Genomic DNA, 27,716 nt, shown 5'->3' on the forward strand with positions numbered 1-27,716 from the left:
TTGCTGCCTAAAAGATAAGATGGTGTGATTATTTTTTTGCATTTGTTTAGCATTTGCTAGCTGTCCAAATTACATGATTCTCAGTAGTCCCTTTCAGCTGATCATGGCTTTTGGCATTCCCCAACTTCCTTATTAGTCTCAAACTGTCATTTTGAAAAGATAATCCAGCCCTGAAATGGTTTGTGCTTATACAAAATGTTCAGACAAGTGACTTAGGTAATAATGAACCCAAGACTAATGATGAGTTTGCAGTCATTCATTTTGTCATTCATCAGGGCTAGGAGAAATAACATCATTCTAGTAGATGTCCAGGAATCTGGCAATCTAAGATTCAAGGGTTACGGAACTGTTGGTTTATGAGAAATCRGAATAGACAAACATATGAGAAAAATAATTAAGAAATTACCGAGTTTCCAAAAAATATAGGCATTAAAATGTGTAACTCAATGTTTATTGCACATATTTATAACAAGACTTCACAGTTTCATTAGGTTGATTTTACAACATAAGATATGAAAAGCTGTATCAAAATCTTTAACATAATAGAATTATGTAAAATATGTAGCTTCTGTAGACGACATGGTGTTGGTGTAATGTCTTTACCTGGCATTTAATGGGACTGAACTCTTTTATGGTATTGTTTTTCCTGAATAATTTGTCCTTCCCACATACTATTTTACTGAAACCAGTATTTGCCACCAAGTGCTGTTGCCCCTTTAGTCATCATATTATATAACTCAGATCCTGGTATATATTGTCAGAACACTTAAGCCTCACAGTCATCTCCAAACCAACATGGGTTCAAAATAGCTCAAAGTAGACTTAAAAGGCCTTTCACTTTTCTGCCATGAAAATAACACAAAAAATATTAATAAAAATTATTTTTGTAATCTTAAAGTTGCCTATATTAATATTTCACTTATCTTTTTGTATCTTTTCTGCCTTCCATGTCCTTCCTTTGTTTTTGCTCCCATTTTTCATATTTTTTTTCATGTTTTTACATGTCTTTTTATGACTTTTCCTCTTGTGTTTCTTCAGTCTCTTTCCCCATCTCTTTCATTCTTTCTTTGAAGGTTTCCTCCTTGCATGTCTTCTAATAGGGCATACATTTCAGTGGAATCTGCTAAACCACAGTTTGGTTGCTAGTTCTGCTACTGTGGCAACCTTCAGCAGTCAGTTCCTCTTCCATCTCTCCCTTTTCCTTGCCTGGAAAAAATAAGCTGGTCTCTTATGTGGTTAGTTTTGAAACACATTGAGAAATACTGATAGAAAGCGCCTTTTAAGCACTATTGCTATGTCTTTCTCCCTCCATTTCTCTTCTCCTCTACCTCAATTATTTCCTCAATAGGCTTCATGATTTCCAGCTCCTCAGCTAACTCTTAGCTCCCATTTTTTCCCCTCCCTGACTCCATCTAACAGTAACATTTTCAATGAGGACTTTTGACATATCATGATTATTACCAATTCTGCTATATTCTGCAGATTATGTGCCCACTGCATTCACTATGTATCTGTCTGTAGTCTTGAAAGAGAGCTGGAGCAGCTCAAAAGTGAACGGTTCCATTCGTTTCAACTGACTAGGGTCACTAAAGAACAGGAATGATGGTGCAACATCTGGTTTTAGTTATAAAATGATCAGAAGGTCTTAGAAAGATGAGAGGTATGCGATGAGCAAAGTTTCATTTATGAGTCATTCTAATGGCATCTAAACCTTGTAATTGGAAAATGTTTATATATGAAGATTGGCTCCCATGTTCACTCGTGAAGTTACTTAAATCATGCTATCACATCCCTACTACCTTGGGAAAAAGACTTAGACAATGCATATTTGGATATTAGAATACTAACATCATGCAGAAGTCAAAATCTTAGTCATATCTTGGCGATGCTCAGGAGAAAAGATAGGCACTGTCAACGTCAATATACTTCTACATTCATGACCATTTGTTACAAACCTATTTTTTGATGTCTTTCTATATAGCCTTCGGCACTGAAGGACCTTGACGACATTCAGTGAAAGAGCAAGAAGCAGTCAAATCTTGTCAGTGTTAAATGCCTCAGACTGCAGTGCCAGAAGTCCTATTCAGTAAGTTGTTAAGTAAACCYGATTTAGTCTATATGGCTATAGTGAAATAGAATGTAGACACCAACATTTTGATGTTACTCTCTCTCAAGGACAAAATATTTATACTCTCTAGCTGTGGAGATGATGTAGAGAGTGAAGGAAAGATGAAAAACATATTGTAGTATTTACGTGCTGTGAAGCCATAAATTGTATGTCGTATCAGACTTTGATCTTAGTAGTTCTTAAAAGCTAAACAATGTTGGGTTTAGCTAACTGACATGAAAGAATAGTTAGCATAGATAAAGGAATAGTTTGAATGCCTCACCATTTTTGATAAACACTGATTCATGCTACAGTTACATGTTCATTTTATGAACAGTACATGTTCATTTTGTGAACATCCTGTGATTTTTTTTGAAAGAACACGCTGGTACCTCTGAGCTGAGTAAGTATCAGTTCAGATAATCACAGCAACACCTCTTACACATCTTGTAGCTTTAACTGGAACCACTGGTTTTCAGTGACTTCCTCAGACCACAACTCGTTGTTTAGAGTTGCGGTGGGCTGCTTTTAGGTGCTGTTTTCTTTGATCCACACAATTCAGCTGAGGGCTTCTGTAAAGATACAATTCCAGGAAAGTGCTGAAAGCAAGCCAGTGAAGATTTTACTACTGATTTGTTTTGATTTTTCAGATGAAAACATTCGAGACTGGCTGTAAGACTAACAGAAAAAGAAAAAAAAAAAAAAAAAAAAAAAAAAAAAAAAAAAACAAGAAAGCCACTAATTGCACTAATTATTGCACTGAATATAGATCTTATTCCTGGAATCTCTTCCAAACTGCTCTTGTTAAAAATACAGCTATAACTAATGTGAGAAGTTTTCCCTTGTTCTGTACTAAGCTTAGAATATCTTTACTGAAACCAATAGTTTACTTGAATACCTGCAAGAATGTTAATAGAAAATATATTGATACCTTCTCAGAAGAAAAAAACACCATTCAGTGGAATGGAGAATCATCAGAAGTGGAAGAACCATGTAATTACTGAAAATGTTTTTTTCATATGACTCGTGATGTTCCCATGGCATGCCTGGTCCAGCATATTATTGAGTCAAGAATTTTGCAAGAGTCAGAAAAGTATAACAAAAATAAACAGAGTGGTAATAAAAATCAACTTATTAAAAGAGCTTTAGAATGACAAACCAGTATTAAAGGAATAAGATAACCTCCAATTATTTGAGAGCAAGAGAAGTTTTTTTTTCTTTTTTTTTCTTTTTCTTTTTCCTGGGAATAACTTACTTTGTAACTGGGCATATCAAAGTTTCTTTCGGCAACAGTTTTTGCTGAATGCAGTAAGAGCCATCTAAAGCAGGTGGACATGCAGGATTCATAAGGGTAATTTCTATTATCTACTGACAATGATGTTTGGCTAGTTGCTTTTTTTACTCTTAATGAGTTGACCTAGTTAAATCATTTGTGTATCTAATATGTATGAGATGCTATAATAAGAACATTTTTAATTATTCAACATTCTTAACTCTTCTCTTGAGTATGGTAATTTGATAAGACAGTTTTGAACACTGGAACAACACCTTGATCCAAGCAGCTTTTTGCCAATACTTAAACTGTTATTTCTCATGCATAATCTTAGTCAATATTATCACTTTATGCACGTATGAAGGTTACTATTTGTCTTGGAATATTTGTTTTCTTATGAAAAGCTGCACTATCCCTGTTCAAGCAAATATTATTTAAATTCATCTACCTAAATAAAATAACATTCATTCAGACACTGGAAAAGATTTTTTTATATTGAAAAGGAAAGGAGAATTTTAGGCTTATGCTGGAGGAGAGTCTTTAACCATTATGTCCTTTGTTTATTTGCACAGCTACTGTGCAGACAAGGTAAGCAGTCGTATCTTTCCTCACATTATTTTGAAAGCATTCTCTTTGAGAGGGTAAAGAAATAATTCACTTCTCCACTTACTCAGGACTTGATCAAGCCACTGGAGTGAGTGCCAAGTTCACAGTGAGTCAAATAAACTCTGGATCAGGGTAAACATTTACAAAAATTATTACTAAAATAGTAAATATTGACAAGTTGTGGTGCATCATATAGGCACATACCTATTCACATAATACGGACTGAGGTAATCTACTTATTTTACATGGGCCATAATATACATGTTTGCCTAGCAAAAAGCATTTCAGTACATTGTTCAAGCATACCTGAGCTAAAATGCCTTTCTAGAAACACTAGATTACAAAAATCTTGAATTGGATACACCATGTCACAGCTAAAGACTGTCATTATACCTGAAGTCAGATCTACTTTAAGTTTTAAAAATAATTGAAAATTTAAGAGCATAAACCAAGCTAATCAGCTTTGGGAGGGAGTGAGATTTAACACAAGTGTTTAGTTACATCATCAATTTACTTGATCACCTCTTACCTTCTTTGTAAAAGCTGAAGTGCAAAAGTTAAGTAAGACATCAGCTGCACTGAGTTTCCCTTAGTTATCTGCTTGACACCTGTCTATTTGGAGACAAATACTTGCTCTGTTGCACCTACCTTGCTCTTCTGTGATCTTAGTGAGGCCACCAGACTATTCGCTTCCTACTCAAGTATTTCTGTGCAATCCCATGGTGACTGCCTTGACATGTTATGAGACTATTTCAGGCATCACAGTATGACTGAAGACAAAGCTGAAAACAGAAAGAAAAACTATGTTGTAAGACAAGTCAAAACACTGCCAYGCAGAGTTCATGCAGGGGACAGCTCTAGGCCTGGCATTCCCATGGTGAGTAAGTTTCAAGCTAGTGCCTGTGCACGAGGCCAGGATTAAACCTTGCCTTGCTGCTGCCATTGTGCACTGATCCCTGCTTATGGGGAGCGGTGACAAGAGGTAGCCACAGAAGGATGCACAGACTCAACACAAGCACTGTAAAAGGCGGTAGATGTCTCTCTTTTCTTTCTTTCTTCCCACTCTGAGCTAGGTTAAAAGCTCCCTTGTGGAGTGCTTCCCTGCTTTGCTGAGTGAATGCCATTGCTATACCCCACTTTCCCTCAGTAGAATTAAATACTTTTCTGAAGATGCTGCACTTTCTGAAAAGATGAGGATAGAGATTGTGTCTTCTCCTGTGGCCTGAGATAGGGAAGAAGAGTCTGATTGATAGAGTGTCTCACTCCTAAAGATTAGCAGAGTGGAGAGGTTCCCATGTTCAAGCATTAACCTGGAGCCCAGTTTTGTGAGGTGGGAGCAAACCTGCTGGCACCTGTGAGTGTGCAGTGCAGGTGATACAAGTAGGAGTCCCAGGATGCTATGGCATGGATGGAGATGGAGGCACAGCAGGGACAACAGCTGCTGCCCCTCTACAGGCATCAGAGCACAGGTGAGTGGCACCCATGGGAGGCACCTTCCCCTGGTGGAGCTCTTGCAAGAGTTGGCTGGGGGCCACTGCTGCCCCTTCCTCCATCTAGTCAAGGTTGGGATGGCTGGGCTTTCAAGGGATCATGGGTTCTATTCTTCCCCTGTTCCTGCTTTAGGTGAAGGTAGAAATTGGGCTTTCTGAAGCCCATAGCAAGATCAAGACTTTACTGTTTGTTAAAAATGCATACCTAAAATGCTGTGTATGTAAAGAAAGCCTAGGTTTAACAAGCTGAAGATGTGGCTACATTTCTGTATTTAAAATTGAGGTTACTTGCCTACACAAAAAGTCTTTCTGGTTTTCCTCCACATTTTATGTCAAAAAGTCTTGTGAAAGTTAGATATTTGTATGCAAAATTCAACTAAAACATTATTTTTCTGTCACCTTTCTTGAAGCACCTATGATTGTAGCAAGTTTTTTTTTTCCCTTCCTCTAACTTTTCTGGCTGCTGGTGTAAATATGTGGCATTATATTTAGAATGCTCTGACATATTTTTCAGGTGCTGTGAAAGTTAATTCTACAAATGCTTTAATGGAACAATTGTATCTAAAATACCAACAAAAGCCATGGACAGAAACTCTGAAACTTGTCCATTTTTGCATGGTAAGAACTGCAGATTAGGTTGGAGAAGGATCCCTGATATAAAGATATAAAGACAGGTCACTGAGATATTTCAAAAAAAAAAAAAAAAAAAGCTTCCCTCCCCCACACACACAGTGTATATTAAAGCTTGGTTTCTGATTTTCTTACAATAGTTGATGAAAAGCAGTTTCTTGCACTATTTTAACTCTTCAACTGCTGATAGAGTCTGATACTTTGGACTAGTTTTATTCAATAACATCTGCACACTTGTAGTGTATAAAGACAACTTCTTGCCCATAGAACTGGGAAAAAAAGTCACTTCCTCAGAAACTGGTCTGATATGTTTTAGATGTTGCTCAGAATCTCTTCTGCTCTGATTTACCTTAAGTCACTCTATACTTCCTGCCCTCCTGGTAACTAGTTATATTTAAGTATCTCCTCTGTGAACAGCAGTTTAGCACAACTGTTGTGAGTTTAGTGTAAAAACAGTCACATTTGTTTTCATGCTTCTTTCTATTAATGCTCAACTAAAATGTTCCTCTGAAAAAGAGGTCCTAACTTTGGCAGCATGGAAAATTTTTCAGCAGTGCATGTTCTTTATTAATTGAAGTGTGAAGAGCTTTCAGACAAGAACTACTGAGATGATGCTTGGAAAGTGTAATTCCCATTTAAAGTAATAGCTTCAGCTGGAACTTGTGCCCTATAGTGCTGACYAGTATCTCATTTTCACTAAGACAGATTCTTCTTAAAAACAAAATCTAAGCGTTTTCTTTGTTGGCTCTCAGTTACATGGTGAAATTGGCTCACGTTAGGAGACAGATCCTGTGTTCATCCAAAAGAAAAGGGAATGGAAGGCAGTTTTCTGTACCAAAGGTCTCTGATACATAATTACTGTACAACAGGGTCTTTATGAATCCATTAAGTTCAGTATTGCCACTTTAGAGATAATTATTGTAATTGCTCATCTCTGTTTTACGGAGAGAAATAAGTATGATTTTTTTTTTTTTTTTTTGGATTGGGTATCAGTATCCACATCTGGTGTGCAGTGATATTTCTCTTTGGCTGACAACTTAAAAGACCTTTCTCTCTGTCTCTCTCTCCTCTGTTCACAAATGTACTAGGATAAGCCACTTCGAAGGCTGGGCAGTAACCCTCCAGGTGGTCCATTGCTCTCTTGCCTGGAGAAGATACAGAAGACACTAAATGGTAACGAGCTGTCAGATAACTCAAAGTGTGTTTTTAGTATCCTATGGAAACTGCCTATGCCTCTCTGCTGTTGATGTTCAGTACAGGGCAGCCAAATGGATAGAGGTGGATATGAGGCCTGTGACTCATTTTGGGTTAAATCTTTGGGCTATAACTATTCTCAAAGCCCGAGAAAAAGCTTTATCCAGCACAGCACTCATTAATCTCAGGGTAACAGTTATCATTAATAACCAAGAGTCATACTAGAGATAATGATTTTCTAATTACCTAAATCATATGCTTTAAAGGAGGATAATACTGACTCTGCTTCTTGATCATTGTGACGTGATTAAATAGTATTTCCCTTTTTACAGCTAAATCTTTGTTTTCTGTGATGAACAGATTGGAATCTTTATCCAAACAAAAAGGGTAAGTTTGTTTATGAATAAATGCAAATGAGCAAGCATGGCCCCAAGTCCAGTGAGAATTACCATCTGGATGGCTTGTCAACGAGATTTATTTAGCTTGGCATTGTAATGGAGTGTATTACGTGGAATGAACATAACTGCCACTTTGTCTTAGCCCTGCATGGAGGGGTGGTTGGGGGAAGAGAAGGGATTCATGCCTAGGTCCCAAAGCTGCAGATTAAGGTAATTTCCAGCAAACTGATGTGATAACCCGAAGAGCAGAGCAAGGGTTGGGTATTATCAAAAGCTGAGCCAAGAAAGAGTTATTTGCTGATTTTCTTTCTTCATCTGACAGAACTTCTAGATATACAAGCTTTTTCTTATTTATTTTAATTTTTATTTTCTTTTCTCTTTGCTCTCCCTAGGCTTAACTCTCATGTTAGCCCCAGTGGAACTGCCTGCTACATAACATCAGATATGTTTTATATAGAAGTTCAGCTGGAAAAGGATGGGAAGGTGATGGATGTAAAGCTGGCTCACCTTGGAGAGGCTCCTGTGGTAAAGTTAATCTCTGTCCCTCACCTCCCTGTGGTCTCCCTCATGGCCTCCAGCTGCTGTGCCAGAAGATCTCAGACCTCCTTTTGGTCTTATCAGATCTGCTAGCCTGTGCAGATTTCTTGGCTCCTTTAGAGCATCTAAAATGACATTAGAAACCTGTTTAGGATCTGAATCTCTCACCTAAACTTAGTAAAGATATCAAGTATTGTTGCTTTAAAGATATCCTCACCTTCCAAGCATTTTGTAGAATCTTGTATAAATATTTATATTGATCACAAAGTACAAGAATACAATGTAATATATGTTTCCAGTGGAGGTGTCTTTTAGTGTTACCAGGGATTCTCAGTTTTCATCTGCCTTCTTTATGAGTAGGTTCATTCCTGCCAGTGGTGTTTTTTGTTTTTTACCTTGCAAAATCTCATTAAAATATTAGTAAAATATCACTTTGATTTGAATGCCAAGTGTTGCAGTTGTTCAGTGTTATAGGTGATCATTCAGCTCAAAGTTAAAACAACTAGCTCAATGTAGTGGGGGAAATGTTTAACCAGTTTTGTTGATCAGAGTATACATGACTTGAATGACTTGAAATTCCTTGTATGACTGCAAATGAAAAAAGGGACTAAATTAACTCCAAATGAATGTAACAATATGGATTCTTACTGATGAAAATCCATCAGTGCTGGAAAATATTAAAATGGAAATGCACATCCAGAGAACTGTAGCACAGTAGCTGCCAACAATATAAAAACYGGCAAAGATGCAATTTTTTCTGGAAAGAACATATCAACAAACTATTTTTGCTAATTATATCCTCTTCACAGAGTCTTCCTTCTCCTAATTATTATATTAACAGTTTCAACTGCTATGTGATTTTTTTTTCTTTTTTTTTGGGGGGGGGAGGGGGTGTTTGTTTTCAGATAAACTATTCAGCTAAGTAATGGAGAATAATCTTACTATTGCCAATGAATTACTAATTAGTATCACTCCACTATTATCAAATTGCTGCCTTTTAGGAGGCATTTCATAACACAATAGTAAACATGACTCTCTTCTCTTACTTCTCTAGATTTGTGATGATTTGGTGCAGCATCTAAGGTAAAGAWTTGCTTAATTATATGCAGTGTATCTTGTTGAATAGAAAAGAATTCTTGATAATCTTGTGCTTCCCTGAAAGTTTTAGGGAGTAGAGGATAGAATGATTTTTAGAGTAGTAACACAACCATCTCCTTTACTCCCTTCCTTCCCCCCTTCCTCCCTCCCACCAGAAAACCCCCAAAAGAGTCAGAGTCAGGCAATAATAGTACAAATCTGGAAAACAACAGAAGAACTGACACTTATGGGATTTCATTTTAAGTGGGAAGTTAGTTACAGTGCTCCATATTGGAAGGTCATTTGTTGTTCGTTTTCGTAACTGGCTTATTTCCAATCTGTACATACAAGGATAAAAATACAACAAATGTAACTTGAAAAAGCCCACTCTAGGTGGCTGGTCTTACTCATTTCTGAAGTCATCTCATCAAAACCAGCTAAATTGCATCAGCTTCTATTGGAAGACAAACAAACAAACAAAAAAACCCCTACGCGTTAGCTCTAGCTGCCAATTGAACACAGCCTTGGACTACAGGCACTTGTATTGATTGCAAGCTCTAGACTCCGTATCCATGGAAATGGGTTGTTGATTGCGACTCAGAACTGGCAGATTTACAGATCCAAAACAGATATTATCTTTTCCTGCTCTCCTTGCATCGGACAGGATGCTTCAATTAGCCTCTGTTGTCCTTAGCAAATGTCTTCAGTAGGTGCTCCTCAGGCTTCTGTCACAGCAATAAAAGCAAGGCGGTATCACAAGGCCAGTTTTTCTTTCAACATGTGTAGGAGATTTGATTTAATTTTCTCATGCTGCAGTAGGACACTGTATTTATTACTATTATTATTTATTACCATGTTTTGCTTGGTCTGAAGAGTCACTGTTTCAAATCAGGCCTCCTCCTAGAAAGTTCTGTTAGAAGTACCCTGAGCAATCTGACCACAGTTCCAGGTTTACTAGTAATGAGTGTATATACAAGAAGCCAGGTTCTTATTTAGATGCCTTGCCAGAACAAGTGAAAGGGAAGATAGATAAGAAACATGAAAGATCAATTATTATTCTTTTCTCTCTATGTGTGTCTGTAACACATTTTTGTATTTTTTTTCCTGCCCTCTTTCCTCAGAAATGGAGTTCTACTTAGTTCTATAAGTAGATATATATTAAACCTTTAACTTGCACTTTCATAAGTTTTTGACTTCCAGTGATTTTAATCACCAGCTGTTTGGCTCCCAAGGATGGTAATTGGCATTGGCACTATGGATACTACTTGCCTGCCTTCCTGTTTTTGTTAAGATATGCTGCTAAGTACAAGTACACCTCCACACCTCCTGGTGTAGTAGTATAGTATTTCATTGATCCTAAGGCAGTTTGTGTGTGTCGAATTAACTACAAACTAGTGCTGAATTAAGCCCAATTCATAGGCTGGCGCTGTATATTTGCATGTGTGTACATGTGCCTACTTCCTCCCTTTACCCCTGCTTCCTCGCTGTTTCTTCCAGTTGGGAAGAAAGTCATGGAAGAAAGCGAGTGTCTTAGGTTTCTCTTTGGAAAGAGGATTTGTCCCTGTGCAAAAGTCCAGGCAAACTTACTTCGTCCCTCTTTTTTTATCCATGTTGCATCATATCCACACAGAAAGTGCAAGTATAGCTTTTAAACTCAAGTACAGCTATCTGCTGCAGATAGGGTTGTAAAATCCATTTCAGCAGTTGGGTAAGTAAGTACTTGACGGCTTAGCCTGTGCAGAGCTTCAGGCTGTCACATCAGTATCTAAATAGCCAGTTAGAATCTGCAGGAATTTTGTAAAGGAGTGGTTCATACCACTCACAAAACAACTTTATGCAAGCCACCTGTCCCCTGGGTCTTTTTTTAATGCATCTGTCAGYTGTATTTGATATCTGCCTCTCTCAGGGTGCTATGATGTGCAATATTAATACAGAGCTTGGTATTTTGATGAAAAGAACAATGAATGAGCGTATTGTATAAGGGGAGTGTTACTACATGACTAACTTTTATTGGAACATCAAGAAGAGTGCTTTGTAGCTGATGAGCTACATCTCAAGCTGTCAGATTTGTGTATTATGCACATTTATCGCTTTTTGGAATGCGTATTTAAGCAGTGTTAGCTGTAATTACATTGCTTTTTGCAAGAAAGCCAAGGATTCATGTTTCCTGGTATCTTCTAAGAAAATGTAAAAGCAGTACTACTACCTGCTAGATATGATAAAGAGGGTGCCTATGCCATTCTGCCTGAAATAGTGTTTTTTCTAGCAAGTTAGAGATGAAAGACTTATTATCCATCTCATTTAGTAGTGTGGTAATAACTGTTTCTTACTGGTAGGATGAAGAACTATGATGCCTTTGGAAAGATTCTAGAAGACCTGTCAAATCTGTATCAGATTCCAGGAAACAGGTTGCAACCAGTTTCTACTTGCAAAATCTTTAACATCTGTAGTCTAGCTTTGCTTTAACATCTGTAGTCTAGCTTTGCTTTAACATCTGTAGTCTAGCTTTTCTTTACTTAACAGAAAATTCATTTTGCTTTCTCTCTCCCCTAGTGAAATGAAAGCAAAGGGATACCTTGCTTTGCAGTCCCTTGAAAAAGATCTTTATTCAATGTCTCTTCTAGACAGGTAACTGAAGACTACCTCTTTTTCCCTTCCCCTCTACCCCACCCCTTTTTTTCACTACAAAAACAAGTCACTTGATGTAATTACAGAGCAGGCTATAGAAGGCTAATGAGTTTTCTCCCCCTGGAAAGCTTGAAGTCTTTCTGAAGTTTGTCAATCCCAGGCATGCTAAATGATGATCTACTGAGTTGCTGCCCTTTATTTAAGGGACYTACTGTGAAACTGGTTGGTTGCAGGGCTTAGGGCGCTAAGAGCAGACTACCTAAATTTAGCAGTCATTTTTGGCTCTCCCTTTTGCAGAAATAAAACATACATTCTAGGATTCTGCTTTCTGGGGATCTTGCTTTCTGCTCAAGTTCTAGATCAGGAGTAGGGGGCACTAGCTTTCCCTCTATCCTTCCTTTCCTCACTTCTATCAACAAGCAGGATCACAGATAGATRGGGGACACACTTCCCTAAACCCACTAGCAATTGTTTGATGACTTTCTTTCCAGAACAGCAGAGTTGAGGGCAGTGCTTCCCTTGATTCTGAAGTGTCTTTTCTGATATCTTGCCTATTAAATACTGTCACCAAGCATGGCCTTCTGTAACTTGAGAGAGAGAGACTCCTGACTTTTTTTTTGTATGGTGTTCCATTATGAAGCATATCAGATTCATACCATGTCCTTGCTAATCATAGATTTCTCAATAAGCGTTATTCCTCAGTTAAATAAGCTTATTTTTCCCTTCTATTGATACAAGTTAATGCACTGCAGAGACCTAGTACACAGCTATATAATTGCATGACTATATGTATTCAGCTCAAAGTATTAGAGGTTAGAGATTGCTTCTGTTTGAGTTAGTTTACCCAGGTTTTTTTTCTCACTCTTTGCTCTATCTGTCCCTTCAATATTTTCCTTACTCTTTCATTTCTGGTAAATAGCACATCAAGTTTCAACATGAAGCAGCTGAGATACAGGGCTGAAGCTGGAAGCCCAAGTCCTAGGAGTTGCACATGAGTTGCATAATGGATTTTTTTTGAAGTTGTCATAACAAATGGAGACATATTTCACTTTCAAGAAAGCATACTTTCCCTTTGGTTACGGGTACAAGTAATCTTTTTATATTGATCTAGCTAGCACTGCATTCTCAGGAAATACTAATCAAGATGTGTTTTGAACTAGAACAGAGGCTGTAAACAGAGTTACTAAAGTACTTCATGGAAAAGTAGGACACCTGGTGCCAAGAACTGGAGGTGATTTTATATATATTTTTTTTCCTTCACAAATTCAAAAACCTAATAAAAGCACAGCACTGAGTTGATCCTTGTTCACAGTAAAGATCTTCTATTATGTATAAAATGTGTGGTGTAGGGACTTGCTGGGTCTCTCTTCTTAGATATTGTGCACACATTCAGGAAAAAAATACAAATGGGCCAGGTGGCTTATCAGCTACAGCAACACTGACTTCACAGCAGCCTAAAAGTAAAGTGAATAATATTTTGAGGTTATGTGGGAAAGCACACTTTGGGAGTAACTGTGAAATGACAACTGTAATGGCTGAGATAATACTGATGTTGCTTGAAAGGCAAGTACATTTAGCTGGCAAGTTTTCTGGCTCATCTACACTGTCAAAACTGAGCTTTAACCATTGGTGTGTTATACCCTGTAAAAGCACTTCTAATATATGCTTCCACTATGCTGTTGCACAGCTCAGTGTGAAGCTCCCTATACCTATCACGAGTTTCTCTCCTATTTTGGACTAGTCACTGAATGCTAGGAGTTCAGCTAATGTTTTTAAGGMTGAACAAGAGGTTATTGTGCAAGAAATTGAAACTTAAACCTAATATTTTGAAAGATATCTGATGACTCTATATACTGAGGTTTTAGCTGTTAAATAGTAAGAAAATGCTGTGATTTGAACACATGCTGTGATTAGAGATGCATCCTTTTAGGAATCCCTTTCTGCCTACCCTACACTTCTTTTTTTCCTTTAGCATTAAGGTATGTAATAATTTCCTTTGACTTGTAACTTTTTTTTTTTCTTAATTCCTCAGGAACTCCTATGAACATTGAATTTTACATTTCTCCCTATCAAGTTTTGGAAGCAGAACTAAACCCTGGTAAAGCTAGAAAAGCAGAAATAATTAAGTATTGCAATAACGTTTTCAACACTACATGTTTCATTAAGCAAAAGGTCATTAACAAGACTCAGAAATATGCCAGGAATTTTACTACAGTCATACTTCATGTTGGAAATTTCCTTGCAGGACAACTAGAATGTTTTGCTGTTGCTTCCAGTGAAGTGAAACAAGTTAGATTTCAAATTCTAGTTTAGCAGAATGACTTATGCAATGCATTTTATCACAGGGATAAGGTGTGTCAGCAAATTGCTTTCCCATTTCTTGGCTATTAATTGAAATTTAAACAAGTGTGGTATCAAACAAAAAYAACTATCTTGACAGCATGAAAAAGGACTGGTAGTTTGATCTGTTACATGGCATGATCAAAAAAATTATTGCTGCTTTTGCTGTTTGGCAACTTTGACCATTGAGATGTTGTCTCTGCAAATTTTTCCTTACTTCTCAGTCATTGTGGCTGTCAGCTGGGTCTGATCTTTCCAAGATCTTACCACTGCATATTTCAGATGCATAGGATTAGTTTACACTGACATGGGGAAAAATAATGCAGTTTCTTTCTCTTTCAGATTCCCAGGTATGTGGAGCAAAAATAGTTGTAACTGTTGAAGGCACAGATATACTCCAGAAACTTCCTATTTCTCCATTAATTGCAGATTCTCAGGCTGCAGATGACGGGTGAGATTCTGGACGCTTCTCAATATACTGATGAAGTTGCAAATCTTTGCCACTAACCCACCATAACTTGCATTGATTCTGTGCTAATAGAAAGGATACACAGTTCACTGTTAAACCCAGGAAGCTCTGTTTCATTGATGGCATCATCCCCCATAGCTATACCTTGCATAACCTGTGGCTTTTACAATTTTCCCAAATGGACTTTCGAATCATTGTGCTCATATTTAACTCTGTAAATTGCATAGAATTATGGATTTATTCATAGATTTGAGGTCAGAAGGAGCCTCTGCAATAATGTTACTTAACTTCCTAGCACTCAGTCAGCAACTCCTAAATAGTTTCAGAATAAATAAAGCATGTATTGATGGGTATTACACCTAAACTATAAAAAACAGTTTGCCATCCTGCCATAGACACTATCACCTCATATCTTCCCTCCCTTTTCTTCCACAATACTAGATTGGAGGAAAAGTTTGAAGCTATTCTCCAAAATGACCCATTACAGACATCTTTATAGCAAACATCCTTATACACTGTTCTTCAGCTTCCTGTGGCTCACTTTTCCTTTCTGCCAATTTTCACACTAACCTTGTTTTAAAGTGCAAGAGCTATACTTGCACTTCTAAAGAAAAACTTTTCTTAAAGCAGAAAAAGTATGGAACATGGGAAATTACTAGGGAGCTCATCATGCACTTAAACAAAGTATCAGTTTCTTAAGTTTTTTCATTTTTTTTTCCCAGCTGCCCTGCTTTTTTGCCATTGACTGATGAACTCTGCATGGATTTATCAGCTTGTTTTTTGTTGAAGTCTCACCAGTCTATTCCTATGTCTTCATCCAATATCGAAGAGATACAGAGGCTCACAGGCATGTTTTGTCTTTAACATTATTTCTGTGACTATAGATGGCTTGTATGGCTTGTTTTTTTAATTTTATTTTTATTTTTTATTTCCTTGTGTTAATGTTGTAAGGGGGAGGGGAATGGTTTCTGGGGTAGAAAAAAATCTGTTCTGCAAGCCAAGTGTAGCACATTTTAGCAAACACTGTAGAAAAAATAAATAGAAAACACGTCTGAAAAAGATGTGACAATAAGAAAGAACAGGCTTATGGACAAAGCTATTACATACTATTCAGTTTCCCATCAGTGAAAAAGGAGAYATGAAGGAAGGTTAATGCTTACATTGGTGCATTTTCAAAACACTGGTTTTGTTTTTAGTATTAGCTTTCATTTATAGCCATACTCTAAATACTAATTAAAAAAAAATCAACTTGTTTTAGGGATTCATATTGCTGGCTTGAAACTAGTTCCACTATATGAGCTAATTGTTCAGTCTACTCTTAAAGAAAAATGCAATGAAGATTTGTCTACACATAATTCCTGTTTCTTTGTGGTGAGTATAGTCTATGCTTGACACTCTATCCTTGTGCAAGGTACATGCTGAAGTATCTTTTCYCTATCAGCAAAAGCAGTGCAAACTTCCCAGAATCCCAACAATACTTAAACGCTCTAATTGCCCTAAAGGGAATAATTCAAGTTACTTAGGAAACAATACTAGGCCCTTTAAAGAAGTAAGCAAGTTCTCATCCTCATTGATGAAACACTTTCTGTGTATGGTTATTGAAGTCATATCAACTTGTCTGCATGTTTAACTCTCCCCAAATATTTATTCTGCTAAGTACTGTTTGAAATTTCATTATTAATGCCTTAAAAAGAAGGAAACTTACTGGCTGGACTCATTGATAAGGTAATGTTGAATGCTTTTTTCTTTTGGGGGGGGGTGCACCTAGCTGGAATAAAGTATACAGATTTATGATAGGATTGACAATTTACTAGTTGGAACTATTGTTGTTTAATTGTGGATAGCTTCTCTTTTAAAAGCTGTTTTATAAGAAAAATACTGAATTTATGCTGTATTAGACATAGGTGGGAAAATTTAGCAAATAGAATGGTGGCTAAGATGCTTTGCCATTAAGCAAATATATAACTTAAGATAACTACAAGATAACCACAACTAACTTAACTGTACTTAACTTGAAAGATTACAAGATAACTGCAACTACAAGATAAACATCAAAGATCTACTCTTTTCCTTTTTCCTAAGAAACTCATCTTGCAAATCATAGCAACAACAGGATAGGGCATTTCTTTCTGTATTACCAGAGCCCATTGCCTACATAGTTCTTGGACTTCAGGAATACAAAAGATTGTAGTGAATTTATGCTGCTCTGACAGAAGGCTTAGCAAAGTTCTGTTCTATAAAGACCATAAACTGGGAAGAATTTTTAATTTCCACTAGATTTGATACACATGAGAGGCTCTAACTCTTTAGCAATTCTCTAAAACATTAGTATGTAGCAAGATTATTTTGCATCTGAGTCTAAAGTTTTTATTTCTAGAAATAAGTTACTAAATTGAATTCTGACCTTGAATCAAGCAAGGAGAAGCTCTTCTGCACAGACACCCAGGGACAAGATCTTTCATTCTGTTCTTCATCTTTTCTTGATATCAATCCTTTTAATTAGCTGCCTCTGCCCTGTTCTTAATGTAACAGCTCCCACTTGGATCAATGCTGATATACTGAAGTATAATGCTATATTTCACTTATTATTTAGCATTGCTGTCAACATGGAGAGGTGGCAATATTTTTTATTACCATCTCCTTCTCTTGAAATGAGTTACCAGGAAATAATCTAGCAAAATGTACTTCTCCAAAGAACAGTGGTGGTGCAGGAACAACACATGATGGGCCTAAGGGGAGAGAGTTCAGGCAAAACTGTTACACTTGTTGTACAAGAGTCAAGTAATATTACTAAGATATTCTCCTGAGAAAAAAGATCTYGGTTAATATTGCTATAGCTTCCTCTGACTCTTATGAGTAGTCAGAACTGATGGGACTAAAACTCCCGACCACATGGCTTTACAGGTGTATTTTCCAAATTGAAATGTATGTGGTGGGGGGGAAGGCCTCAGCTAGCTTCCTTCTATGGATTATATTTCTACTGAAATGCAGACAGACATGATGGACGTGCTAGAAGTGTGCCTTTCAAAATGAGTTTTGCTGTCAGATTGTGTGACTGCCTGATAGTATCAGGTCTTAATTTCGTGTTTTCAATGTTTAAAGAATCAACTGTTTCCCCCACCCCCAGTCTCTTCCAGATTGCCAAACGCACTGTTACTTCATAAACAAGGGCTCAGAAAAATCAGATTTAACAGGAGCTTTGGTCAGTAAAATCCCATTTACCCATCCAAAGTGTGTGCCTGGCATAATAGAAGTTCTTCGACATCAGATGGCATATAACACTCTTATTAGCAGCTGTATCACTGAGAAGCACATAAACGAAGGTAACTTTTTTTTGATTGGAAGTTATGACAGAGTATTAAAGCAAAGATCAGTTTTTAAGCTGATGTTAACAGACTCTTCTCTTCCTTGCCAGAGCCTGCAGAGTGTTTTAAATGATCAAAAATCCTTAATTCTAGTATTATACTAGGTTGATTATATAAAAACTAAAAACAAAAAAAAACAAACAAAAAAAAAACCAAAACATGCACCACCCAACAACCTCCTAGTCCTGAAACTCCTAGAAAAGTATAAACTCACTTGCCAAAGCAATGAACAATTAGATTCTACTCTATCAATCCTGTTTTTTAACTACTGGTATGCAATTCAGCCAAAAAGGGTCCATGTTTAATGTGTGTGGGGAAATACCACTAAATAGTAATTTTGTTTCTAGATGACTCAGAACTGCTTTACTTTGAAGTGGCACCACAAAAGAACACCAGCTTTTCTGTTTCTTTTCTTCATCCTATGAAAGACAACTTAGCTTGTGGTATGTGTGAAATATTTGATACTGTCCTTTTTGTTGGGTTGACAAAAATCTTGTTTTTGTCTAGGTTTCTGCATTGTGCTTTTCAGTTATAAATACATTCTAATGGCTGCTCTTAGTGATGCGCAACCATGAAAAACAGAGTAGCACTTATGCATAAATCACTTACAGAAGTGTTCTTTTCTGGTATAAACCAGAAAGTAATGCAAARACTCATGTCCTAATTCTATCTTGGCCTCCAGTTAATTAACAAATTGTAGCTTCTAACTTTATTGATTGTCAGTACATTAGGAAAAAGCAAGCCTTGTGCAAGAGCATTACTGCAAGGCCCCTTCCTGCTAGCTTCAGTTTTTACTCCCTTAAAATATCAGAATCAAAGGAAGGTATTCAGTGTTAAGGAAAAAAATGTTTTGAAATACTTACATTCTGTTTTTGCTTAGTGATAATTGATGTCATAACATCCAGAGAAATCCAATGTAGTCTTCATGTAAATCCTCAAGATCCAACTCTAAATTCTAGTGATGACTTTATATCAAGAGCTGTGAAGCGGTAAGTCGCTTTGTTTTATTTCATAACATTTGGAACAAACCTTCGATATCCATTTAATAGAAATATCATGTGCATTCATAGTGCCATTAACTCGGCTGGCCAAACAACTTCACTTTATTAAAAAGTTATATGATAGTCAGAATAAGACACAGCAAAGTGACTTAACTATCTTTTCCAAAAAGGCACATTTAAATATTACTACTGATAAGCAATACTTTCTTGCACAAAAATGTGGTGGCAGGGGAAATGATTACGAATGAAAAGACTTTTACCTTTTCTTTTATATAGACACTTTTTATAAAGATGTTTTTCTGAAGGCTCTGGCTAATGACAGTCTCATGATTGGTATAGCTTAGACACGTGACAGCATAAAAAGAACTTTTTCTACATCTACACAGTATCAGTCATAGCTTCTTTCTAAAAAGGGAAGGTGATATAGTATGTCCTGACACAGTTTCTGGCTTGCTTCTGGAAACTTAAAATTCCAAGAGAGTTGAGTTGTTATGGCATATGAACATATACTAGAGAAAAGACTGAGCATATTAATTCTTTTAGCGTAGTAAACAATAACTTGATTACAGCAAGGTTGATATAGGCTTGATTTTTTTTTTTCCAACTTGTTCAATTAGCCTGCTCAGTTTTAACTTGCAGAATACTAGATACTGTTCCTAGAACTAGATCTCTTTATTGTCGGGGAGGATCGGGGGAGAACCTTACTGCAGATAATGCTTTAGAGAAGAGAGATTCTGTATCTGTTTCATACAAAACACAAAAATTACACTCACTCTTTTATAATTGTGTTCAATATTATTAAAGTTTTCATTAAAACACAAGTCACAAGGATGCTTTTGACCTTCCACCTCTGCAGCAAAATTTGTTTGCACTAGTCAGCTTGAAAATCCAGCACTTGAATCCTTCAGGTCAACACAGTTTCCAGTATAACACATGTAGTTATATTGTAGTTACAATGTACAAAGTGCCTTTAGGGTTACATGAGACCAAAAGATGCAGGGAAAGAGGGAGTGGTGTTTGTCACAAACAATGAAATCCAGATGTCAGCCATAGTGTAAAAGAAGAACTAATTTGAAGAATGAGTGATGTCTGTAGTAGTGACTAATGTTTCATTTCCTCCTCTAGCTGTATGTCAGTCCCAGTTGTCATGAGAGCTATCTTCAGGAATGCTGCCAAGATGGAAGCTGGTAGTGAAATAAAAGACATGGAGGTAGACACAGAACAGAAACCTGCATTGCCATGTGAACCGATCACAGATTCTAATAGTCTTGAAGAGAGTCTTTCTGTGGCTGGTCAGCAAGATCTAGTAGAGAGAGATAAGCAAAGTGCTCAAGACAGCACAGAAGAAAGTCCTTCCACAGCTGAACTGGAAACTCTGGGTGATGGCACAGACAAGAGCACCTCTGGAATGAACACAGAAACTACATGCAATACAATAGAAGAAAGTAATTGCACAGCTCATATAGAAGCTGTTATGATGGATGTTAAGTGAAACAAAACCTATTGTTTTATAATCAAACAAGAAAGGAGTACTGTCTCAAGAGCAGATTGCTTTTGCAAAAGAATTTGAAGAGACCTTGGCAAGCTCCTTATGTACTTAATTTTCTTTGAATAGTGTTTCTTCTTTCCATATTATTGAATACATGGAGGTAATATTCCCAAATTTTCATTTTAAGTTCCAAATTTGGAAAGCCTAACAATGCTCTAGAAACTTTGTCTGCTTTATTTTCCACCATATTATGGAAAAAAATTGTCTGATGTATATGTAGACTGTAATGTAACATGTACACAGCAGAAAAGTAATCTTTATCAATATCAGCATTACATTAAATACAGGGAAGAAAAGAGCTCTCTGAACAATTTTGTATATACATAGTCTGATTCAATTCCACTGTATTTAAAACAAGTTCAGTATGAGACATTCTAATTGTCCAGTTGTTTTCCTCTAATGCAAAAGCAATACTGAATTGCAGCTAACTTATATTCTAGCCCCATAATAGCAGAATAACAATCTTTAGAGAGAAAGTTACTGGCTCATTCTCTGAAAAAAAAATCAAATAATTCTTATGCTGGCTTTTTTTAGCTTCAAAGTATACAACTGTTTAGTGGTTTTTTTAATTAGTCATAAGCCACCTGTTTAAAAACTCCAGTTTGTTGCAGCCTAGACCCACCTTGTCTCAGATATAATTAAACTCTAAATTGCTTGTAATCAATCTACTGCAAAACAGAGACAGGCATTTACAAAGAAAAGGTGTCCTGATCAGAGGACTTTGCAGTCAAAGTTAAGGCAAGTAAGGGGAAAGGAGGTAAAATAAAGGATGCTGGCATAGAAATATGAAGTTGTCAGAAATATGGCTGCATAGCTGACAGCATGTTTTTAAGAGAATGTAAAAAGGCAAGAAGCCCTGCCTCCTTGAAGACTCTGAGGCAAGGGGAACACTATGGGAATAAGGGGGAACAAAGCTCAGGCAAAAAGGACTGGCAAAACAAATAACATTAATTAAACTGGAGAAGTGTTTGGTGCAGCCCAACAGGTTCAGAGCAGACAGCATAACAGAGTAAAACAATGAAATTGTCAGTAGTTTTGAAATTGCAAAGAGTGGTGTGTGTAAACAGAACTGCAGAAAGAGGAAAACAAAAAAGTTTTTTTTTTTTTTTAACTAATGGTTGTGAAAATTCCCTGCCTAGTGGTTGCAAAGGACAGGAGAAAGAATTTGACACGAAGTGAAAAATTCCAGTGCTTTTTATGTAGTTTCTAGGGAGAGTCATAGCACTCTGCATGTCAAGGGATTCTATTCTGTTTTGAATGGAGTTAGCATATTATCATGAGCAACTGCAAGTACAGCTCATCCATAGCAGCAGGTATTCTATGCATATAATCAATTTTGATTCACTTTTTTTTTTTTTAAATATTGGAAGAAACCACTTAAGGGACCTGTTCTTCTTCCAGAAGAAGAGAAAAAGTGAGGGTAAGATATCAGATTTTCATACAGAAAAGAAACAAGTTTAGTAAAATACTGTAGAGCTTTTAAAATCATCTCATCGTTCAATGAAAGTCATTGTTCAAAACTGAAAGCAAAGTATTTTTTTGGACAGGAGCCAAAGCATGGTAAAAGTTTATGGGAATGACCTCTACTGGGAAGTATTGGAATCAGGTTTCCCTGAAATGAAGTGAACCATGAGCCTGGACCTGATCCACAAACACTCCAATCCAACACAGTTCAGATAGTTTTAAATACCACGAGACAGGGAAACTAATGTCTTAGTTGCTGGACATGATGTAGCATGTCCAGTGATAAGCCCAGTTGCTCTACTAACCAAACAGTCTGCTCCTTAACCCAAGCAAGGGTTGGCCTTTCAGGATCTGTGCAGAATTTTGCCTTGATACATTCAGACTGCAAGGAATCATCCTTACCATTATTTCTGCAACAAGTTTTGCCAGAGTTGCCAATATGTACATATTTTCCAGCTTTAACTGCATCACACTCAGTCCCAGCTGAAGCTGTATCACTAAGGTCCATGTCTTGAACAAAATCTAAAATCCCTCCAAGATGTGGCTGATCCTGGATAGAATTCAGGTACTTAAGCACATCTTCTTCATACTTTCCAACCACATCTAGAAGATGATTTATCTTATTCAAAGCAGAATCATGTCCATTAAGGTGACACCATGATAAGAGAGCACTGAAAAGGGGAAAAAAAAGTATATGAAAAAAGTAATTACATGCATCTACATGAACTTCCAGTTGCCTGTAGGGAAACAGCAATGTGACCAGGTATCTGTATAAATGTATATACATTTCATTTACGGTTTCTGGGAAATTCAAGCAGTATAGTTTAATATTCAACTTAAAGATGCAGATTTAGTTGACTTTCCAAGAGTAACTTGGGGAGGATTTTTAAGAATGACCACTCTACGCCCATGCAGGTAACACTCTGTATTTAAGACGTGAACTGAGAATTCTCCCCTAGGTTAATAGCTTTGGTGACATTTGTTGGTATTACAACACAGCTACTAAACAACAAGTAAAACCCCCCAAAACAAGAAAACTGCTCCTTAAAGATTCAAAACTTACTTCAGGGTCCCTCTGAACTGGCCACACGTCACCATCAGCTCAGCACCTTGTCTGTAACCCTGATTGAAGCCTTCTTGGAGTGCAAGCTCTTTCCCAGCCTCAATGCCATCACTATAGCCTTCCTGTAACACAAAAGTGGTGCAAGTGGCTTTTCATGATGTGCAAAATTAAAGCTACAAACATCCTTTCAATGATACAAAAGCCTAAACAAGCATCCAGTCTCTTAAAGATACAGCTTTTTACTTTGAGAAAGAGGAGNAAAAAAAAAAAAAAAAAAAAAAAAAAAAAAAAAAAAAAAGCCAACCCTCCACACCAAACTTCTTCTGCAGTGCTTTGTGATTTACAGATTCTTAACATCCAGTCCTTTTTCAAAAGGATCTCCAGCAAGGTCAGAAAATAAGGATAGTGCTTTTGTAAACATCAGAAATAAGACAAATCTGCAGGAAAGCAGGCTTGCTTTTGAAGTTGATGGCCAACTCCCCTATGAACAATTTTTTGAAGAGTACTTTATACAGATTTCTTGGTATCTAACAGCATGTAAGCTGCAAAACCTCCCCATTAGCAGAGGTATTAAGGGACTTTGTCTCTTATCCATAATCCATCTACCTATTTTCACAGAACTAATTATTGAGCCATGCTTCTCTATTTGCTGACTATTGCTCAAATAATTCAAGAGTTATATGGGAGAAAGATGGTGATGCAGTGAATGACATATAAATACACATAACACTGAGTGTGCAAAACCTCTCTCTGTAAGAACTGCTAATGATTATAATGCAAATTGATTTCCTTATCTTCTAATAATGCTATAATATAGAATAATTCTTTTCATACCAAAATTCCAAGTTTTAAGAACAAGAACTTTCATTCGATCACAGGAGAAAAAAAAATGATGGCCTTTCTAGGGAAACAGCCAGGAACAAGAATGTTTCTCTAATTTATTCAACATACAGTTTTGCCCTCAAGAAGATTTACGGTTCTGCAGCATCCACTGAGAAAATACCACGTGTTTATGTAAGAACATTAAAGAGCCCCTTAAGAAAATCACATTTTTTTTAAAGAGACAGTTCTGGAAACTCTTCCTTGGAAAATAATGAAACAATCCCTTGGTAACATCCTTCCTCATCAACGGCCTGTACAACAGGTTCCATTCATGTTCTTCACTCAAATGTTCATCCACAAACAGATAAGCTCTTCTGGGCCTGCTCTGAATGATAACATATCTAAGGACAGATAGCAGGGCTGCATTTGGTATACTTGGTGAAAAAAATGGATTCCAAGGATCCACATCCATTGAAGTCAGCTAAATTTTTATACCTGTTTTTATTCCACGTAGAATTTCAGAGAGGAAAGGCTTGTGGAGAATGGCTTTCATAAAATATTTTTTCAGTAGGAAAATAAATAAGCCAAAGAACTATACAGATTGCAACGATCAATTGGGTCCACCAGAAGCCAAACATCTAAATGATGAATATTACTAAGAGAGGGGGGGGAAATGCTCGTGTTTCTTTATTGGAACCGTTTAATTATATTGCCCACATTTACTAGCAGTAAACCTACAGCTATGAAGCAAACAGCTTGAATCCAGATTTAGCATTGCATTCTACACATGCACATACTTGTACAGAGGGAGCCACAGTCTTTTGCTAAACTACTACATGCTCTGACAGGCTACTTGGATAGTTTCTTTTAACATCAGGAAAATGTAGCAGAGAGTTGCAGAAACTAAGCCACAGTAACTTTTAAACAGCCATTTTTAGTCTTCCCTTTAAGTCAGCCATATCAATCAAGATACGTATCAGCAAATAAAAAAATGGTTAAAAGACTAAAAAATTATGGTTATAGAAATACCTTCAATCTTTTCTTCATGGTGCTATTCCATTCTTTCTGTGCTATACAGATCTCATCTGCATCTTCATCAAATATGTCCTCACTGGATTGGCTGATGGCAACTTGCACCCAGGACATTACAGAACGATGACTGTGACCTTTGTTTATGTGGAAAAGGAAACACTGAGAAATTTTCAAAGGTCCTCTGACAAAGCATTCTGTTAGAAGCACAGGCAGAAAATGTGACTTCTAAAGAGGTTATTATTCAACCTGTATGTTTGTTTCCACAAGGCAACTGGATGCTGTTTATGGCTGCATCTCTCAAGACAGTCAGATTACCAATGGTAAAACAACCATTTTAATTCGCAATTGCAGTTTCAAACAGTATTTTCTTCATTTCTTTACTTCCAATGGCAGTAACACACCTATGAACAGCAAATTAGTATGTCTAAATGTCATAACTTTATGACTTGATTTTGGTAGCAGGGAACAAATAGTCTCATACAGCTTCCATGCAGTACATATTAAGTTATACACATGTAATTGCTTTCAGAGTTCTGACATTAATAACTGACATGGACATTCACCTTTGATTTTCAGATTTTCAGTTCCATGGTTATGCCAAATGTTTAACACAAACTTGTTAACTTGTTAATCTTGAATAGAAATAATTTTTTTTTTTTTTACTTTGAATAAAGAATTAGCTAGTTCTACTCTAAGTGGAAAGACTGAATTAGATTGTTTCATCTTGTGCACTGAAGCAAACCTTAAGAGGCCATTTACAATTAATTACATAAATGACTGGGATTTTTTATAACTCACAAAATACTGTCTTTTTCAGTAATTTGTTAAAATAGGTACAGGGCACTGAAGTTAAGTTTCATTTTCACACTTGCTATATACAATTTTTTAAAACCTTAATCAAAGCTTCCAGAATTCCCAGTACTGTTTTATTCAGTCTTTGGGAAGGGATCAAATAATTAAATGGCTAGTCCAAGAATCACAGCTTTTGCTCAAGTTCACATAGATCACTAACACAATCTCCTTCTCCTGTTTATCTTTTTTTCCACGGCTAAATAGAAAGCAGTGAAAAAAAAATCCCTATTACTACAACTTACAAGTTATACTTACAAGTATTTCAGGCTTAAAAAATTTTATGCTTTGATATATTCTGACATGATGGGATAAAAATGGCAACATTAGCTAATATTATATTTATTAAGATAACTCTATTAACTTCATTATCACCTGGTTTTGTTAGCTCCAGGGTGAATCTATAAATCTGTCAAAAAAAAATCCTAAAATGAGCAAAAGAAGGAAGGACAAAATACTGCAATCGTCTAAGTCAGTGTGGGGGGAAGGAAAGGGAGAAGTAAGTTCAGTAAGTTGGAGAAAAGGTGACTTGGGAGCGCTATACTCCAAAACACTCCTGATATTTTATGCGAAAGTGCCCCTGACTATGGCCTAACTACAGGCCGGTGGGCACAGGGCGAGAGCGGCGGCGGCCCCGGCCCGGCCGCCCGCCCCGGCCAGGCCACAGCCCGCCATTTCGCGGCCAACCGTTCAGCCCCAGCTCCTCGGGGCGCCTCCCCTCTCTGCAGCCTGAGAACAAGCGCAGCCTCCCCTCCTCTTCCTTGGCTCCTCGCTCGGACCCCCGGCGCCACCCTGGCCCCGCTCCCCGACCCCTTTCTGCCACCGTCAAGCGGCTGCCTACCTTCCCTCACAGGGCGCAGCCATGACGGCTAAGGGCGAGCTGGCTTCACTACCATTGGAAACAACACGGGAACGGTAGCCATGTTGTCTAAGGGCAAGCCGCGCAGGGGCTGCAGGTAAATAGCCGCCATCTTAACCCSCAGCTCGGCGGCTTCAAGGCCCGCTTGAGGCACTGGAGGATGGCCGCCATCTTGAGTAAGGGCGCAGCTGTGCGGCCTCCTCAAGGAGGCGGGACGGGGGTGACCCAGGCGCAAGCCGTTGGAAGAGGCTGCGAAAAGAGCCGTTACTCCAAACGCCTGTTAAAGCCATTTTGTAGCGCCGGAGAGGTGGCAGGCCGTGCCCCTCCACCCCCCCTATCCCCACCCCAGACTTTCGCTTGCTTTTCAGTCATAACTTGTGGAACTGTAAAAAAAATCTTCTGTGTTGGCTTTTGAATCCCCAAAGCCCGTGGGTGTCAGCTGTGGCCTTGTGCTGTCCACTGCAACCACAAGGTTTAGACATCACATGAATATATCCTTTTTAATAACAAGGGTGCCAGTGAGAGTCAAGTGTTTCATTGTTTGCTCCTATTAGAGCAAATAGTGCATCCTTTCAACATAAATATGACAAAACTATTCAGTGATTTTCTTAGTACATTCTGTATTTGGCATACGAGCACACTTTGGGTAAAGGTGGTCCATGGCAGCAACGTACCTTTATAAATGTACTACACATCAATTGTGGCTTCAAGCTGCCATAATTCTTCCAGTTGCCAAATCCTATTTAAATAAATGCTCTGATGCTTAGTCTGAGGGAGAGGGGAGCATACATATGTTCCCATGAGAGGGAGCATATGTATGGTAGAAAGAGGAGATTAAGAGAAGACATGCATAAAATGAAGCGCATGAGTGCTGCTGTGTCCTGTGATGGGAGTTTCTCATTGCAGCTGCTTCTCAGGTCCACATAGAGCTCACAGCTCTGCTGTCCCATTACGGCCATCCCA

The 27,716-nt window shown here is 37.5% G+C and overlaps 2 protein-coding genes across 4 annotated transcripts; one reads left to right on the forward strand and one right to left on the reverse strand.

The window, feature by feature from the left end:
- Positions 1–2,403: 2,403 nt before the first annotated feature.
- On the reverse strand, positions 2,404–26,850 carry YAE1 (YAE1 maturation factor of ABCE1). 3 transcript variants are annotated; one of them, XR_014897728.1, is made up of 6 exons: positions 26,736–26,850; positions 25,043–25,179; positions 23,192–23,313; positions 22,531–22,799; positions 4,635–4,768; positions 2,404–2,679 (listed from the first exon to the last, which is right to left on the reverse strand). XR_014897728.1 is itself a non-coding variant. In XM_085320199.1 (4 exons), exons 2-4 carry the CDS (start codon positions 25,157–25,159, stop codon positions 22,370–22,372), a joined length of 669 nt encoding a protein of 222 aa, XP_085176325.1. In that variant the 5' UTR covers positions 25,160–25,179; positions 26,736–26,848; the 3' UTR covers positions 19,097–22,369. The 3 variants fall into 3 exon arrangements, 2 of the variants coding, with proteins under 2 accessions (XP_085176325.1, XP_085176327.1); XM_085320199.1 differs by lacking the exons at positions 2,404–2,679; positions 4,635–4,768 and having other exon boundaries at positions 19,097–22,799; positions 26,736–26,848; XM_085320201.1 differs by lacking the exons at positions 2,404–2,679; positions 4,635–4,768; positions 26,736–26,850 and adding an exon at positions 26,270–26,654 and having other exon boundaries at positions 19,097–22,799.
- On the forward strand, positions 5,386–20,607 carry LOC146587078 (mediator of RNA polymerase II transcription subunit 1-like). Its single transcript, XM_085320222.1, has 17 exons — positions 5,386–5,455; positions 5,991–6,094; positions 7,195–7,279; positions 7,633–7,687; positions 8,091–8,223; positions 9,290–9,318; positions 11,649–11,720; positions 11,866–11,940; positions 13,101–13,171; positions 13,973–14,038; positions 14,623–14,731; positions 15,472–15,596; positions 16,008–16,120; positions 17,877–18,072; positions 18,462–18,557; positions 18,995–19,103; positions 20,241–20,607. Exons 1-17 carry the CDS (start codon positions 5,386–5,388, stop codon positions 20,605–20,607), a joined length of 1,875 nt encoding a protein of 624 aa, XP_085176348.1.
- Positions 26,851–27,716: the final 866 nt, after the last annotated feature.

Source organism: Rhea americana, unplaced genomic scaffold (genome assembly GCF_003343005.1).
Source record: "Rhea americana isolate MKP2758 unplaced genomic scaffold, rheAme1 scaffold_62, whole genome shotgun sequence".
Classification (NCBI taxonomy): Eukaryota; Metazoa; Chordata; class Aves; order Rheiformes; family Rheidae; genus Rhea; species Rhea americana.

Coding starts and splice junctions, on each gene's coding strand:
- LOC146587078 (XM_085320222.1), top strand. CDS start 5,386: ATGGCATGGATGGAGATGGAGGCACAGCAGGGACAACAGCTGCTGCCC. Junction 11,721..11,865: donor TATCAGATTCCAGGAAACAG/GTTGCAACCAGT, acceptor TCTCTCCCCTAG/TGAAATGAAAGCAAAGGGAT. Junction 18,073..18,461: donor TGAGAAGCACATAAACGAAG/GTAACTTTTTTT, acceptor TTTTGTTTCTAG/ATGACTCAGAACTGCTTTAC.
- YAE1 (XM_085320199.1), bottom strand. CDS start 25,159: ATGTCCTGGGTGCAAGTTGCCATCAGCCAATCCAGTGAGGACATATTT. Junction 23,314..25,042: donor CCATGAAGAAAAGATTGAAG/GTATTTCTATAA, acceptor TTTGTGTTACAG/GAAGGCTATAGTGATGGCAT. Junction 22,800..23,191: donor CAGTTCAGAGGGACCCTGAA/GTAAGTTTTGAA, acceptor TCCCCTTTTCAG/TGCTCTCTTATCATGGTGTC.